We start from the raw sequence: 18293 nt of genomic DNA, 5'->3' as shown, positions 1-18293 counted from the left end.
TTTAGGGAAGCTTTTAATGTTTGATGGATTTCTGTATTTTAATATTTTGTTGGAAGCCGCCCAGAGTGGCTGGGGGAACCCGGCCAGATGGGCGAGGTATAAATAATAAATTGTTGTTTTTGTTTTTGTGTTTGTGTTTGTGTTTGTGTTTGTGTTTGTTTTTGTTTTTGTTTTTGTTTTTGTTTTTGTTTTGTTTTTGTTTTTGTTTTTGTTTTTGTTTTTGTTTTTGTTTTTGTTTTTGTTTTTGTTTTTGTTTTTGTTTTTGTTTTTGTTTTTGTTTTTGTTTTTGTTTTTGTTTTTGTTTTTGTTTTTGTTTTTGTTTTTGTTTTTGTTTTTGTTTTTGTTTTTGCCATGGCTTTTCGCCTGTGGGTGTTTGGCCGGGAAACTCTTGCTTGCTTGCAAGTATTGCTGTGAGTGTATGTTTTAGTTAGTGATATTTTATAACGTTTTTATTTTCTGTTTATAACCTTCTAAGAACTGTGTGACTTTTTAAGAACTGTTTTGTTTTGTTCAAATTGTCCTTTCTTTTAATAAATACTGAAAGGGACCTTTTTGTCTCCTGTTTTCTGCCTTTTGGCTGGGAAGCCAAACCAGTGCCTAACCCTTTGGACACCTACCGTTCTACCTGTTGAATTTCTGTCTGCATCACGGTAAAGTGAATCAGGGCTGTGCAAGCCCAGTAAACATGGAGGGTCTTCTTCCTGACCCCCCCGGTCTAGGGTTGCACGGAAGTCACGAAGAGTCGGACACGACTAAACGACTAAACAACAACAACTACAACAAGTGGCAGCGTCACCCTTTGCAATTTGTGCTTCTGCAAAGAATGATACTACTCTTCTCCTTCTTTCCCAGTTCCTGTCAGTGGCTAGAAGGACTGGATAAGAAGGGCGGAGAGTGGTATCTACCACTACATCGAGTGTCTTCAAAGTCCATGACACCTTTGGTAAAGGCTGTTCTCCAGCTGGAGCACTCACAGGCCAGTGTTTCCCAGTTGTTGGTGTTTATACTACATTTTTTATATGTATTTGCCTTGAGACAGTCTTTAAACCTCTTTTGTTGACCCCCAGCATTATGTTTTCCATTTTTAAGTTTGGAATAGAGTAGTTGTTTTGGAGGACGAACATCAGGCATCCGCACAACATGACCAGTCCAATGAAGTTGATGTTGAAGAACCATTGCTTTGACACTGGTGATCTTTGCTTCATCCAGTACACTGATATTAGTTCTCCTGTCTTCCCAAGTGATGTGTAAAAATTTCCGGAGACACTGTTGATGGAATCTTTCGAGAAGTTGGAGATGGCGTTTTGTAAGTGGTCCATGTTTCACAAGTATACAGTAAGGTTGGGAGTACAATAGCTTTGTAAACAAGCATTTTGGTTTCCCTGCGAATGTCCCAGTCCTCAAACACTCTGCACTGCAATCGGGAGAAAGCAGCACTCACAGAGCTCAGGCAATGCTGGATTTCGGCATCAGTGTTGACCCTTGTGGAAAGAGAACTGCCTAGGTAGAAGAAGTGATCAACATTTTCCAATGTTACACCATTAAGTTGGATTTGTGGCATTCCAGAGGGGTTATTTTGTACTTGTTGGTGCAGCACTTTGGTTTTTTGGATGTTGAGCGACTGGCCAAGCTTTTTGTAAGATTCTGCGAAGATATTTAGGATGGTTTGGAGGTCATCCTTTGAGCATGCACACGCTATGTTGTCATCAGCATACTGAAAGCTCTATGACGGAAGTTACCGTAACCTTACTCTTTGCTTTCAGCCTGCTCAGATTGAAGAGCTTTCCATCTGTTTGAAATATTATTTCTACCCCAGTGGGGAGTTTTCCTTCGACAAAGTGTAGGATCATGGCAATGAAAATAATGAATAGAGTTGGGGCAATAACACAACCCTGTTTAGCACCTGATCTCACTGTGAATGGTTCACTTTGAGAGCCACTGTTATCTGCGATGGTTGCTGTCATATTATCATGGAGGAGTGGAATGATGTTTACAAGCTTATCTGGGCAGCCAATTTTCAGAAGGACAGTCCACAGGGCATTATAATTTACACTGTCAAAAGCCTTAGTCAGGTCAATAAACGCATATACAGGGGTTGGTTTTGCTCTCTGCATTTTTCCCGAAACTGTTGAGCGGTGAAAATCATGTCCATTGTCCCCCTAGAAGGCCGAAAACCATTTTGGGATTCAGGAAGGGTCACCTCGGTCCTTGTGGAAATGTGTCAGCATCGTAGTGGGGGTGTCTCATAATATATGCATTTGAATGCAAATTTCCCCTAATGTATACATTTTTGCAAGGCAATTTCCCCCTGGTACAATGAAATTTTATTCTTATTCTTTATCTTAGTATATGCTTTTATAAACACACACACACTACTTGGCTGGAGAACTGCACTGCAAATCTTGGAGAATCTGAATTTCAGAGATTGGGTGTGCTTTGGGTTCCATGTTGTTCCAGAAAGTGCGAATTAGGCAGGTTTGCCTCAACATGTGAAATGAATCCGATTTCTCCCTCATTCAAGCACTGAGCCTGAGTCAGGAAAGGCCCTGGAGGGGACCTGTCTGCTCCAATGAAGAGGTGACTGCTTGCCACCTTGCACTGGCCCTCAAGGTAAATTCTCCCTTCCACTGAGAACAGGATACAGTAGCAGACAGAATGGGTGGGGTGCGAGTGAGCAGAATCTGCTCTGGGTGCCTGTTCAACCTGGGCTGGCTAGTCTGCCTTCTTGCAGGCCACAGGAAACTGAGCAGGCTCACCTACGTCAATGCTCAGCTATGCTAAAGAAATCCACAGTTCCTTTTACTTTTTGAAAATGACATCATGTGTGGCCTTCTTATTCAGCAGCAAGGGTTTTGCAATGTTGCAAAATGGCTGTGTGCTTTTGAAAGAGGGGGGGAAGCTGAATACTTAGGAAGGAACTGATGCGTGGGAAACGAATGCTGGTGTTGCACAGAGAGAGAGAGGGAGAGGGAGAGAGAGAGAGAGAGAGACTGTCATTTAATTCTACTCAATATTGATCCAGAGCAGAACTCCCACATATAGTTAACACAGAAAAAAATTAAACACATTGCATGATTCCCAAAAAGTAGACCAGAGGCAATTGTATTTCATCCAGCAGACCTTTACTGCTACTGAAGGCAAATGAGCAGAATGGTCACAAATCCAATACATTTTGGATTGGTACTGTCCCTAAGAAATCCAGTTGCAGCTGACTTAACTTAAACTTACAATAACTTATAATAAGACTAAACCTTAACACTATATACAGAACACCACACCAGAAGGAAGAGAAAGAGTGAAACCCACGCTCCTCCTGGGCTTACTATTATAGTCAGCATGACCTTGACATAAGAGATAATAGAACAGGCATCCCCAAACCTCGGCCCTCCAGATGTTTTGGACTACAATTCCCATCTTCCCCAACCACTGGTCCTGTTAGCTAGGGATCATGGGAGTTGTAGGCAAAAACATCTGGAGGGCCGCAGTTTGGGGATGCCTGTAATAGAACCAGTTTAAGCCAGCTGTAGAATAGGAAAGATCTCTACACATCAGATCAATACTTTCTGTACTAAGAAATGCAAACTGACACAAACACACAAATAATCACACACAAACACACACAAACAAAACTTAGTTGGTCTTTAAGGTGCTGCTGGAAGGAATTTTTTTATTTTGTTTCGACAAACACACAAAATTCATCACCTGTGGATTATTAATTTTTTTAACAACAAACACTGCATGAAACAAGATGTTTCATCAGACGAGAGGCTGCCACACAAAGTATCTGCACTGCCTCTGGTTCCCGGCTGTTTTGGGAGGCAGCCATGTACCATAACAGCCATCAAGTGGCAAGGTGGGAGGCAAGAAAGGAGGGACTGTCTTGCAGCAGGATCCACAGGGGCAGCAGATTCTGACGTAGATCTTTATTCCCTCTCCTGTTCCTGATCAGATGCACCGACTCGGGAAAGAGATTGGGGAAAGGGGGCTGACGTGATTTGACAACATCACGTCCGGGTGCCATGTGCAATGTTGCATAAGTTTCCTGGTAATTCCCCTTTATTCCCTCTTAAAAGAATAGACACAACACAGTCTTGTATAAAAGTATATAAAATAGTTTACTCACATTCTGTTCACAGAAGGATCCCAGAAGGCAGACTTAGGTTACAAAATAGATACATGTGGAATCTATCCCATAAGGAGATACAGTGGTACCTCGGGTTACAAACACTTCAGGTTACAAACGCTTCAGGTTACAAACTCTGCTAACCCAGAAATAGTACCTCGGGTTAAGAACTTTGCTTCAGGATGAGAACAGAAATCGTGCTCCTGCAGCGCAGTGGCAGCATGAGGCCCTATTAGCTAAAGTGGTGCTTCAGGTTTAGAACAGTTTCCGGTTAAGAACGGACCTCCGGAACAAATTAAGTTCTTAACCAGAGGTACCACTGTAGTTCCTTAGAAGTTGCTTCTTCGAGGAATGGAGTCAGAGATTGAGATGGGTGCCTCCCCTGTGCTATTTTGTTACCTGCACAAATGAGGTCACAGCCACCTCTGGTCACACGTAGAGGAAGTTTATCCCAGCCCAGGAGGAAACAGGAAGTTCTGGCTGGCTGGTCCAGACACCCCCTTTTTATGTCCACTCTAGGAATGTTGTATTTGACTGCTCTGTGTTTCACATCCCACAATACTCAGGGTCTGGACACAACGCCATCAGGTGTGATGTCCGAGCGTCACTAGGCAGCTCAACTTCCATGGCCAGCAGCTTCTCTGTCTCCTTTTCCTCGTCCTTCTGCTGCCACCATGGGCCGGGGGCTGCTTCCCCGCAGGAAGAGGAGGCGCCACTGCCAAAGGCGTAGCTGGGGGGGCAGAAGGGGGGCAGCTGCCCCCCCAGAAGCAAAAAATTAAATGGTTAAGGCAGCAGCCCAGCGAGGAAGGCAGGCATCCCGCCGGCGACACAGCCACCCAGAAGGGAAAGGGCTCAGCTCTCGCTCTGACTCGCCCAGCTCCAGACCATAGCTGCCAAGTCTCCCGTTTTCCCCGGGAAATCCCCGTTTTTCCAGCTGTCCCCAGCCGAAAAAACAGATTTTTTTGTTTTTCCCCGGTTTATTCTGGCGCGGCGGCCATTTTGGAACTGGGCGGAGCATGCTCAGAAGCGACTTTTGATGCTGCTCTGCCCAGTTCCAAAATGGCTACAGCACGACTTCTGGTGCGGCAGCCATTTTGGAACTGGGCACAGCAGCATCAAAAGTCACTTCTGAGCATGCTCCGCCCATTTCCAAAATGGCCACCGCGCTACTTCTGGTATGCTACTTTCAGTCCGGTCCCTTATTTTTCAGAGAGGAACTTGGCAGGTATGCTCCAGACCAGGGAAGGGGGCTGCAGTTCCCAAAGCTGCCACTGGGGGCGCGAGGAGTCCTCAGGCTGGAAAGAACTTGCAGGAGCACTCTGCCTCTCTCTCTATCTCTCTGTCTCTGCCTCTCTCTCCCTCTCTCACACACCACCTACCCCAGCGGCTGGCCGGCAATGCTCCTGCGTGTAAAAAAGATGAGTGATCCTTGCTGTTGCCCCATCAAGGTGAGAGATCATAGGACAGGTGGGGGAGAGATCTCCTGCAAGCACTCTCTCGCTCTCTCCTCCCCCCCTGTCTTTTATCCCCAGGAGCATTTAATCCTAACCCCCTCTTCCTCTTGTGACACTCTTTAGTTCACTTCTGTCTGACAAGTTGTGAAAATTATTATGATAAATGGCCTCAAAAGTTTTGCTTTTAATATATCTTTTTAGCAGCACCTCCTCCTGTGCCCAGCCACATAAAAGAAGGAGCTGTGAGCTCAAATCCAATTTGCACCCCAAGTACAGTAGATTTGCCTGGGGGCAGGGATTAAATCTGCATCTTGCAAATCCGTAACATTCTTTGCTTTCAAATAAACAAAGGTGCCTTTTGCAAGCCACTCTCTTGAGAACTGGACGGTTGGAAGGGACCCTTGAGGGTCCTCTAGACCAACCCCCTCCAGTGCAGGAATCACAGCACAAGCATCTCTCACAAAACAAGTTTGTTCCATCTTCCCTGTGAAGATACAACAGAACCATTCACAGAGTTGGAAGGGAACCACCAGGGTCATCTAGTCCAACCCCCTGCAATGCAGGAATCTTTTGACCAACATGGGGCTTGAAACCACAACCCTGAGATTAAGAGTCTCATGCTTTACTGACTGAGGTTTGTTTATGTTTCCTGTTTACAACCTAACAACCATGGCTTGCCCCCCCCCTAGTTTTGATCCTGGGTACGCCCCTGGCCACTGCGTTCCTGGCTCATGCAACCCCCAGACATCACACATGACAGTGTTGCATCTGGGTGTTGTGCACGACAGTGTCACATCCAGGCATCACGGACAATGTCATGACATCATGCGTGATGCCTGGGCAAACACTGAGGGGGCCCAGCCTCCCACTAACAAATATTGCGGAGGGGGTCAGTCCCTAGGAGTCAGCACCCCTGTTCCTGACGTAGTTGCTCCCTCGTGACAAGGGGTGCACCAGTTTCTAGTTCACCACAGGTGCCAAAATGTCTTGGGCCTGCCCTGCAACAGTTCTTATTTTTATTATTAGCATCCTTTGTCTCTCTCTCTTTTTAGTTTGGTTTATGTTTTACATTGTTTCTTCAGGACAGAAAAATTCAATCAAACGCATTGGGAAAAAGGATAACAAAATAAAATGTGGAGAAATGAAAGGGGAAAAAACCAAGAGAACTGGTGTTGACAGTTTCACCCTGCTCTGGCTCCTCCTTTTTCTCTTTTTCTTTCTTAAAGTGGACGGCATAATTACTTTTCCTGGAGTGTGTCTAATGCAACATATTGTTTGCTTGAGTTACAGCAGGCAGGAGGTAGATCTCTCGATTGCATATGCTTGACAATGCATGGGAACAGAACAGTGTTAGAGGCAAGACTGCAAATCAACAAGGGTGTGTCCACAATATACTTCCTTCCCCTCTGCCTGAGAATGCAAAGAGCATGCTGAAGCTACTGCTGTCACTGTAGCAGAGGCAGAGGCCAAGGCATTCATTGGAGGCTGAATCTGATGCATCCTCAGTAGCCCCCGCCCCCCCCCCCAACCTGTGGATCCTTCCACCTGAAGTGGTCACCTCACCTTGCCTCATGCTCCCATCAGTCCCAGCCAGCACCAGGGTCAGCAATGAGGGGAGTTGGAGTCTGGCAGCATCTGCATTATGGAAACATAGCATTGTAGAGTTGCAAGGGACCCCAAGGGTCATCTAGTCCAACCCCTGCAAGGAAGAAGAAGAAGAAGAAGAAGAAGAAGAAGAAGAAGAAGAAGAAGAAGAAGAAGAAGAAGAAGAAGAAGAAGAAGAAGAAGAGGAGGAGGAGGAGGAGGAGTTTGGATTTGTTATCCCACTTTATCACTACCTGAAGGAGTCTCAAAGCGGCTAACATTCTCCTTTCCCTTCCTCCCCCACAACAAACACTATGTGTGGTGAGTGGGGCTGAGAGACATCAGAGCAGTGTAATTAGCCCAAGGTCACCCAGCAGCTGCATGTGGAGGCGACATGAACCCGGTTCCCCAGATTATGAGTCTACTGCTCTTAACATTACACGACACTGGCTCTCAGTGTGGAAGGAAGGAATCTTTTGCCCAAAGTGGGGTGCAAACCCATGGCCCTGGGATTAGGAGTCTCTTGCTCTACTGGGTGTGCTATTGCAGGACCACTGGTTCCCCACCTCCCTCTGTAAAGTGCAGTGTACACTCATGGGGCTTCTGCAAACAGAACAGAACAGACAAACAAGTCCTGAAATCCCACACCCATCCCAGCCTTGTCTGTTGCTTTTACATAATAATAATCAAAGAATCGTAGAATTGGAAGGGAGCCTGAGGATCATCTAGTCCAACCCCCTGCAATGCAGGACTATGCAGCTGTCCCATACGGGGATCCAACCTGGAGCCTCAGCGGTATCAACACCATGCTCTAACCAAATGAATGATGATGATGATGATGATGATGGTAGGTCACCCATCTGATTGGGTTGCCCCAGCCAGTCTTCCAACAAATTTAAACACAGGAAAACATCACACATTTAAAACATCCTATACAGGGCTGCCTTCTGATACCTTCTAAAAGTTTATTTCCTTGGCATCTAATAGAAGGCCGTTCCACTTCTACCGAGAAGGCCCTCTGCATAGTGTTTGAAGGGCTCACAAAATAAGATGACAAAGGGGAGGGACCTCTTGTATTGCATGAGGGCTGAAGCAGAGTTGCGGCTGGGACACTTCTGAGAAGTTGCCTGAAAGAGAGGGGAGCGGGGAGTGCCTACTGAGTTTCCTCTCGGAGCGGAGAAGAGAAGCCGAGGTTTGATTTACTGGCAGCGCCTCGCAGGACGGGACAGCGCATTCAGAACAGCAGGAAATTGTGTGCCAAGTTCTTCCCGGAGCCTTGGAGCTGGAAAAGATCCCGAAAAAAGTGGGTCAGGATGGAAAGTGGGGAGATCAGTGAAGATGTGGGGGGGAATGAAGCCATTCGTCTTCGCGAATTGCCAAGAAACGAAGCAGGCAACGAGACTGGAACGAATGGACGGAGGTAGGTCGTGGGAACCTTTTGTGGATTCACAGGGGTTAATATAAAGAGCAGGTGTCTAGGTGTGGTTCATGGGCATAGCAAAGGGGAGAAGCTGGGAGGGACAGCTGTCCCCGCAATCAATAAAAATATATAAAAACACATAGCTAACTAAGGTTCCCCCCCCCAACAAAATACCTAACCTGCTCCAACAAAAATCTTGGCTACGCCCAAGTGTGGTTGGAATTGGCTCAGATTGTGGGCTTAGGAACGAGGAGACCACAGAAGAAAGGATGCTAAGGCATTGATTGGGGAAAGGGAAGCTGGAGGAAGCCAGAAGGAGAAGGAGACAGAGGCAAGGCTAGGGAGAGAAGCGAAAAGGACAGGAGACAAATGCAGGAGGAGATATAAATAAGGAAGGGGGGTTCTCTTGTGGAGCACAATGGGGCCATTTAAAGTTCACTATGTCTCCACTATAGGCAAACATTTTCCATAGGGGCACGTTTCCCAACTCGCTTTAGTTTTGAAATGAGCCGCTAGATGATGCTAAGGGGCGAACTGGCTGAAGTAGCATCACAGCACACATAATCTACGGAAGGTTTAGTTTAGTAGCTGCTGTCTCATCGTTGGAAGAGCTGTTTCTTCATTTTTTCAACTTTCAGGTCTTTATTGAAACTTAAAATAAATGTACTAGTATTAAACTTACTGTTTTGACATTGCATGTACTAAAAAGGGGTTTCTTTCTTCACGTAACTATGCATTTGTTTTGCAAATAACTTACACTGCTACTCGTCGAGGTAGTGTCAAAGTTCCAATATGGTGACGGGGCACGAATTCCAACAGCAACGGGGCACGTATTCCAACACATGTCTCATTGGAAAATGGGTGCATGAAGACTGCACCAAAGGGGATGTTACATTTTTTTGTTTGTGTTCACTGTGATTCAGACAATGACGACTTTTGTTTTTTAAAAAAATCTGCCTTTGTTAAATTGTTAAGTGACATTTTTTGTAAAATCATTAAGTGGCATTTGTTTCCTATATCCAATTTATTTCTCTATTACTTTCTCTATTAGTCTATTATGATCTTACCTACTATTATTATGCCTTTTTAGTTTACAATTTAAAAAATGCATATTAAGTAACAAGCAAGATTTATTACCTGTGTTTTACCATTTAAAGTATAGTTGGAAAATTTGCCCTTGCACATTTTTAGTAGGCTGGAAAACGTGCCCAGCATACGCGGCACATTTTCCAATTTGGCATGGTCAGACTTAACCATTTGCTGTCAAAAACTATATTTACTGTTTTGAAAAGTAATGGTGCTAGTTTGTAGATAAAGGTATAGGAAATACAATGATATCCTGTTTACCTCAAAATAGATGGTGATGGTGATGATGATGATGATGATGATGATGATGATAAATACCAAAAATTAAATTATAAAAAGTTGGAAAATGTGCCCCGGTCTCCCCTAACCCTCGCTGCTGCAGGCACCATTTTACAGCCTCACTTATTTGTAAAATCAGCCTTATGGGCAGGACTTGGCAAGAAGGAAGTGGAGAAGGTTAGGGGAGAGAAAGGTGGTGGAGAGTTTTAAAGGTACGGATGGTGAGTTTGCTATGGGTGCTGAAAGAGGCAAAACGACAGCACAAAGATACGAGGAGAGTTTGGCTTGGCAACCGGGTGGTAAAAATTATGTGGATTCTATTGGCATTGCTGAATTGCTGGTTACATCGCCGAAGGCAAACATAGAGATGTGGCATCAGATCAAGAGACCCTCGACCTTGCTTTGGTGCTCCCCAAATCTGTGCTCTGCTGAAGCTCTCATTTAAGAGGAAGCCCCTTCAGAAAGCCCAGTAAGGAGGATCAAGCAATTGGTCCTGTTCGAGCTCCTTACAGCTTAGAGCAGAGCTTTCCAAACTGTGTGTATGTCACCTGCAGCTTGTAGGTGTGTCACGTGAATACTTCCCCTGCTCCTCCTTGGGCTGGAATGGGGTTAGTTTAACCTCCAGCTTGCTAGTCAAACTGTGTCCGTTGAAATGATGCATGTCTAAAAAGTGTGTCCCCAAGTGTGTCCAAGCTCTGGCTTAGAGTATTCTGCAGGAGGGCATTGAGGCTGCAGCCTTGAGGAGAGTCCTCCTGTTTTGTGGCGAGGAGGACTCTCCAGAACAATATTTGACTATTTTAAGCCGTCATACAGAACTGCCTTTGAGTTATAGCATCCCACAAAGGTCTTAAACAGAGAGTACTCCAAAGCTCTGTTGTCAGTCTCATAAGAACTTATGGATATATCTGTTCCCTACCACACAGGCAAAGACAATGGCTAATGGCTTCCATTGTTCTCAATGTTGTCTTCTTTATCATCATCCTTGTCCTTGCAGTAGGTAAGTTGCAGAAACTTGGATGTTATTTTCCTTGAAGGGATAGCTCAGTCAGTAGAGCATGAAGCTCTTAATCTCAGGGTCATGAGTTCGAGCCCCATGTTGGGCAAAAGTTTCCGTCCTCAGCACTAAAGGGATTATAACACAGTTCCAGCAGAATTTGCTTTAGATCAACAAATACTGTGGGATAGGGAGAATAAAGGGGTGATCATCATATGTACAGCACACCCAAAAAGGCACCTGCATCCAACACTGAATTCCTATTATCACAGTGTCTACACAAAGATAATTCTCCCACACACACCAATTATTCTCCCCCTGGTCTTGGAAATGGAGATTACCAAGCTCCCGGTTCTCCCTGGCTCCTGCTCCCCTTTGTCTCTTTTTTAATAAACATTTTTATTAGATTTTCCAATGTAAATATCTAATCCAGTTTCCAATTATATAAATTATACAAATATCAATTAAACGTTTTAACCAAATCTCCTGCCAAATTATACAAATTTATCAACTCCCCATGCTCGGAGTCTTCTCCCCTTTGTCTCAACGGAGCAAATGCCCGAACTGTATCCTCCTCAGCCTGCATGGGAATTTCTTGCAGAGCCAGCCCTGTCATGAGGCAGAGTGAAGCAGCTGCCTCGGGTAGCAGATGGGAGATGGGTGGGAGAAAGTAATGGTGGTGAGCTGTTGGGGAACAGAGCTCTCTGTGCTGCTATTATCTGCCCTGTGGCCCCAGAGCTCCTGCCCTCAGATGCGGTGGAGGACATTGTCTGGTTACAAGTTTAAGATTCAAGTGCCTATCTGTGCATGGAATCCAGAGTGAACGCCTTAGTGTCCTTCACTTCAAGCAGCAAGATATTTGGGCCAACTCCTGGCTTCCTGAGAGGCTTCCTGATAGGCGGGGTTGTCATCCTGCCCTTGGCAACAGAATATTGCTTCTCTTTAAGGACTGCGTGCCTCACTGAGGGTCTTTTGTTACTTTCAGCTAATCTTCCGAGATGGCTGGTGGATGGAGTGTATTGTAGATGTATTGTAAAAAGGGATACATATGTGCTTAATATATATATATGACTTGTGTTTTGTACTTGGGAATTGCAAAAGAATACACAAAGTTATGTTTTAAGGAGCTGTGAGGCAGATAGCTAGGCCCTACTCTGTTTCAGCCAAATGATCCCAGTTTCTGTCTGTGCTTCTCGGGAATAGGCGGATGAATAATCTGGTATTATTGAATTCTCTGTACCTATCTTAGTTCTTCATAACAGAACAAAGCAACCAAGTTCCAACCCTGTTCCTACTGAATATTGCCCATATAACTGGACCAGCTATAGAAACAAATGCTACTATTTTTCGGAAGAAGAAGGGGATTGGAACTCCAGCCAAGTGTTTTGCTGCTCAAACGATGCGTCTCTTGCTAGGATTGAAGAGGATGAAGAGGTGAGGTGTGGAAACATTGTCTGTCTAAGCTGTTTGATATACTGTATAACTCTAAGCCATGGTTTGTTCGACAAACCACAAGTTAACCATGAGTTGTCCTATGAGTGGTCAAAGAAACCATGGCTTTGGCTCATTTCCCAACTGCGCTTGCCTCATGCCTTTGTATCTTGGTTAGTGGTCAGACAAACCATGGTTAAAGAAGGGATTGTGATGGTTAAAACAAACAAGTGTTTGTAAGCCTGAAACAAACCATAGCTTCAGATCAATAAGCAAACCACATAATTCTAAGCCATAGCTTAATAAACCATGGCTTATGTGAACCAGGCCAAATTGTTGTTTAATCATTAAGTTCAACCATTATGTAGCACAAAGGAGCTGAAACATTGAGCACATGAAATACATTTTGTTAAAAAGTATTTACTTAAACAAACAAACACCCCATCCCACATTTGTATCCTGTGATGGTAGTTGAACTGAAGTTGCTCTTTATTTATTTTTTTAAAAAAGAAACTGGTAAATATTTTGGATTTGTGTAATATTTTCAGTTGTACTGTGAATATGACAGTTCAAGGCTCTAATACCTTCTGGTCTTTTAAAGTCTTTTTGCAAACGTCATGACATGAAGAGGAGCTACTGGATTGGCATGCAACGAGGGATGGGAGAGACCCGGAAATGGCTAAATGGAGACACTGCGAAGTGAGTCCTTCCCATAAATACTGATAATCAAAAATGAAATGTTTCCCACATGTAATTATTTATAGAAGGACTTCTTTCCTAAGGAACATACTGTAATTTTGAACAAAATCACAACACCCTTGAAATGGGAGTTTATAATGCAATTTATCTGAAATCCGGCAGCTGAAGTGCTTCAGATCCCAGCAGATGCTACAATACCAGCTACAATAACTATGTTCTACTTCCACTGTCAGAGGCAACCAGTTTTCCCACTGTGAGAACAGGATGTTGGACTTGGTAGGCCATTGGCCTGACCCAGAAGTCTTGTCTTAGGTTCTGTGAGTTTCCTTTCCAGCTTGGACATGCCTGATTTGGTCCCACCACCTCTTAGCAAATATCTGGGGCAGGGCCGTCTTAAGCACCTTTAGCACCCTGGCGCCATGGTGTGATGGATCCCCCCGCCGCCCCCGCCGCCCCGTTTTCCAGCGTGGCGGGCAGGTGGGTGGCTGGGCTCAGCGCGCAGCACGGTCGCCGAGGGCACTGCTGCGCGGCGGAGCGGCTGGCGGGCGGGCCGGCGCGGCTGCGTGGCACCCCCCCCTGGCGGGCTGGCACCGTGGCACACTGCGCCACCCAGCCTGGCCGTAGAGCCGGCCCTGATCTGGGGGGGGGGAGAGACTTCACTCATCTAAAGCAGCCTTTAGCAACCTTCCAGATATTTGGAGCAACAACTATTAGCCCCAGCCTGAATGACCATCTATTTGCCCATTTAACTCAGTACTGTTTAGGGCAGTGATGGCGAACCTATGACATGCGTGTCAGACATGACACACAGAGCCCTCACTGCTGACACGCGTCCTATCAGCCCATTCGCGCTGTTGTTGTTGCCCCCCCCCCCATTTGTTCTCCCACTCCTCCTACAGCTTGTCTCCGCTACAGCTTGTCTCCACTGTTAAAACCTGGATCCTTTGTTGTTGTTGTTGTTGCTGCTGCTGGTAGCCAGAGGTTGATTTTTTAACCTGTTCTGTGCTGTTTTTGTTTTTTGAGCGCTTTGGCAGACTATGTCAGTGCTGCGTGTTAGTTCCAGTGAAGATATTATTTGGCATTTATTTCTGTTCCCTTTCCCCCCAAAAAAGCACAGCAGCTTTGCGGTAGTCCCCCCCCCAAAAAGCAAAGCAACTTTTGCACACACCCCCCCCAAAAATACTTCCAAAACTTTGTTCAGCAGCTCCCCCCAAAAAGCTCAACAACTCTGGGCACTTTGTGATAAATAAGGGTTTTTTGGTTTGGTTTGGTTAAATAATTAGTTTTTGGTTTATTAAATACAGTTATATATTACAATTATGCATTTTTGTTATTTAAACTATAAAAATCGCGAAATTATGGTTTTTTTTCTCAAAGTGACACACCACCCTAGTTATGCTCGGTTTTTTGGTGAATTTTGACACACCAAGCTCAAAAGGTTGCCCATCACTGGTTTAGGGTGACCATCAGCATCGGGTCTCTATGGTTTCCTGCAGACATCTTTTCATTTCACCTGTTGGATCCTCTTAGTTAGAGAAGCTGAGGACCTGAACCGAGGACTTCCTACATGTAGAACATGTGCCTTGACCCCAAGCAACAGGGTTTAGTGAAGATCCATTGCAAAGTTCAGCAGTTACAATGCTTTTAGAGTCCCTATTGATGGAATAAGCCTTCCCTGAATTGTTTCTAAAATAAAGTAGGGGCCAGGACATGCTGAGATTCCATGATCTGGCACAAGGATTCAACCCCCACTCAGAAATATGGATGGTGGTGTTAAAAAGGCACAACGAATTCCAGTGGCATAATATACTGGGGCTGGGGAGTATTTTGGGGTGGGGCTGGGTGCAATTCCTCACAATGCCCTGCTGTGTCATGAGCTGGAGGGCGCCTTGAGAAGGACGCAACAGGTCACGGCACCCTGAACCATTATTGCGAGATGGCAGTATTGAGTCAGTGGCTCATGTGCTTCTGGCTTGCACTTGAGGAGTGAGGTTATTAACCCTCTATTATTGTCCATGCCGGGTCGCTCAACCATTGCCACTGTGCCCTTTCTTTTAGCAGATCAAGATGATCAGGTGACAGCAAGAACTGCAAGGTTCTTTAGCGGGGAGCAATTATTAGGGACACGGGTGGTGCTGTGGTCTAAACCACCGAGCCTAGGGCTTGCCGATCAGAATGTCGGTGGTTCGAAACCCCGCGACAGGGTGAGCTCCCGTTGCTCGGTCCCTGCTTCTGCCAACCCAGCAGTTCGAAAGCACGTCAAAGCGCAAGTAGATAAATAGGTACCACTACAGCAGGAAGGTAAACGGCGTTTCCGTGCGCTGCTCTGGTTTGCCAGAAGCGGCTTCGTCATGCTGGCCACATGACCCGGAAGCTGTACGCCGGCTCCCTCGGCCAATAAAGCGAGATGAGTGCTGCAACCCCAGAGTTGTCTGCGACTGGACCTGACAGTCAGGGGTCCCTTTTTACCTAAGAACAGAATCTGAATGGTGGAAGGGCACCGGTGGCGGGAGGCATCATTAGAGATGGGGTCCCTTTACCTTTACCTTTAATTAGATCTATTATTTGATTATTGATGTAAACCCCCCAAATGTATTTTCTATAGTTAAGTTTTAACTTCAGTACATTTTATTTTATAGCTATGGCTGTGGCTGATGCAAATAAAGATTCTTCCGATTCCAATTCTTTTTGAGAGTCTTGCAAAGCAGTGCTGGGCTTGCGGGGTACTGTGAGGGCACCCCTCAAAACAGGGCAGCATCAGCTGGCCAAGCTCCTCACTGTACGGCCAGGCAGGTGACACAGCACAGCTCTGCTTTGCTCCAGTGGGCAGGGGTTGCGGCCTGCCTGCCCCACAGCACGCCACATGCCCCTGGCATGCGCAAGCCCACTGCAAGTGCCAGCAGGGAACACTCTGCCACTGTGCTATTCACATGCGTTCCAGGTGCCAAGTGAATTGAGCTGCATTAGCCTAACCTGTCAATACCAATTTATTGTTGCAGGGGATACGTTTGACCCTTGCCTGACTCTATATTTTGTGTTGCAGGATGAAAGTGATTGGAGGAGGAGAATGTGCCTATTGGAAAGCACAAGATACCAGTGCCACAGCCTCAAGGTGCACTTCAGTACACCAGTGGTTTTGCAGCAAATCTGCCATATCTAAAAATCACGATGACGTATGAATAAAAAATATATTAAAGCTAGTAAACGTAGTTTCCTCCAAATGTGTTGCACTACGGCTACCATCATCCCCGTGCAGGCTGGCTGTGGTTAATGCATGTTGGCATCTCATTCGCCACCCCTGTGTTATATAGGGACGCCATACGTCCTGATTTTCCTCTGAAAATGGCGCACTGGATAATTTTTCGGAAATTGGGCAAATGTCCTGGGAAACTGGCAATGGGGGTTAAATCATGCCAAAAATGCTTTTAAAAGCTCCAGAACTGAAAAATTGTTGTAGCTTTTACTAAAGAAAAAAGAAAAAAAGCTCAACTTTGGGGTCTTCCTAAAAAAAGCTGAACAACTTATGTGGGATGTAACATAAGCAGTCAAGTGCAACGCTTCCTGTTTTCCTAGAGTGGAGACACAGGGGGATGTTACTCCAGTTCCAGGAGGACTTCCTGTCACACCTAGTCTGGAGCATCCTCCCCCTGCATGTGACCAGATGGGTGTGCGTGACCCTGGGAGACCCCATAAAAGGGGCTGCTCGCTGCTCTCTTGAGGACCAATTTAGCCTGATCCTCCATTCCTTTTTCCCTTCTCTTTTTATGAAGAAACCCTTCTGGGACCTTAACATTAAAATTCTTCCCTGCTCTCCTTGCCAGCCTTAGCAGGACTAACTTGGCCAGTTAGCCCTGGCGATGCTATTGTACTTTATGCTGTTTTTAAGCTATTTTAAAGTCGTTTTTAATCAGTGTTTTATACTTGTTGTTAGACACCCTGAGCCCGGTTTCTAAACTGGGATATTATTATTATTAATTGTTGTTGTTGTTTTGATGCCATCCCTCGTTGTTCTTGTTGTTCTTTTGATGCTGATACTGTCTGCTGGCTCTCCGCCAGCAGGACATGGGCTCAAATCCTCATATGGGATGAACCCACATTCTCTTCTGTAACTCTAAGCTAAAGCCTGCCTTCAGGGATTCAACTGTGAACTGAATGTGAGTAAACTTCTTGTTACTTATAAAGATCTTTGTGTCTTTATTCTTTTTAGGAGGGATAAAAGGGGACTTACCAGGAACAAAACCCAGTCTGGACAAAGCCAGATTGGATTGCTTAGGTAAAGAGATTCAAACGAATCTACCAACTAGCTTCCTACTATACACTGGGGAATGTACTCTGCTGTTGACTCACAAGCGTGAGTGAGGAAGGATACTATTAAATCAATATATCCTCTCCTGGTATCTACAACATTCCCACAACTTTCAGGGTGTCCTGTTTTTTACTTCGAAGCTGCAGACTAAAAGCAGAGGGAGCTAGAATCAAATCTGTACTTGCCCATGAAACTTTGGGTGACTCTGGGCTTGCAACCTTCAGTGTTTTCACATATCTATACTGTATATATATAAATGTAAAAAGGGCATGTTTGTGTTTTCTTCGCAACCGCTTGACTGATTGCGTTGAAATTTTGACACAACCTTCCATTCAAATATGTGAGTGTTTGCACAAACTTAGATTATACAGATATCATACCTATCACAGGTAAAAACGTGATTTTTTGGGAAAAACAGGAACAGGAGAGGTTGCAAAACATCGCCCTCTAGCGACCACTCCAATGGTACTGCAGTTTCAAATGTTTCCCTCTGCAAAGCAGCTCAGTTCAGGTTTCCAGGGCTGCACGTTGTTCTGCCCACGTGCTCCGTTCTCTAACTGCTCACGTGATCCCTTCTCTGATGGACTACACGCAAACAGAAAGCCCCCAACAGGGAAGAAACCACCACCCTTAAGGAAGAGAGCCAGCTAAACAAACCGGCGGGGGGGGGGAGGCAAACTCCTCATACGGTATGTGAGCGGGAGAGAGAGGGGGGTCAGGCTGGAGGCTGACACATGGGGGAAATATAACATCACACACTGGGAGCAACACACCGGAGGCAACAGAGAGAGGGGTGTTGTTGCGCCATACGCCTATCCTAGGAAACGGGGACCCTGACTGAGCCACAGCAACGCGTGGCTGGGAACAGCTAGCATGAAGTAAATAATGTGGTCTCCTCCGCTCTTGCCTCTTTCCCT

The 18293-nt window shown here is 45.5% G+C and overlaps 1 protein-coding gene across 1 annotated transcript; it reads left to right on the top strand.

Annotated features, from left to right (window-relative positions):
* Positions 1-8228: 8228 nt before the first annotated feature.
* On the top strand, positions 8229-17251 carry LOC118081062 (C-type lectin domain family 2 member B-like). The gene is made up of 5 exons (XM_035107200.3): positions 8229-8581; positions 10870-10943; positions 12190-12374; positions 12973-13070; positions 16114-17251. The coding sequence occupies exons 1-5, from the start codon at positions 8475-8477 to the stop codon at positions 16247-16249; spliced, it is 600 nt and encodes a 199-aa protein (XP_034963091.1). The 5' UTR covers positions 8229-8474; the 3' UTR covers positions 16250-17251.
* The last annotated feature ends 1042 nt before the right edge of the window (positions 17252-18293 follow it).

This window comes from Zootoca vivipara, chromosome 2 (genome assembly GCF_965207765.1).
Source record: "Zootoca vivipara chromosome 2, rZooViv2.hap1.1, whole genome shotgun sequence".
Lineage (NCBI taxonomy): Eukaryota > Metazoa > Chordata > Lepidosauria > Squamata > Lacertidae > Zootoca > Zootoca vivipara.
The sequence above is the reverse complement of the archived record's forward strand: the minus strand, read 5'-3'. Positions and strand labels throughout refer to the sequence as shown.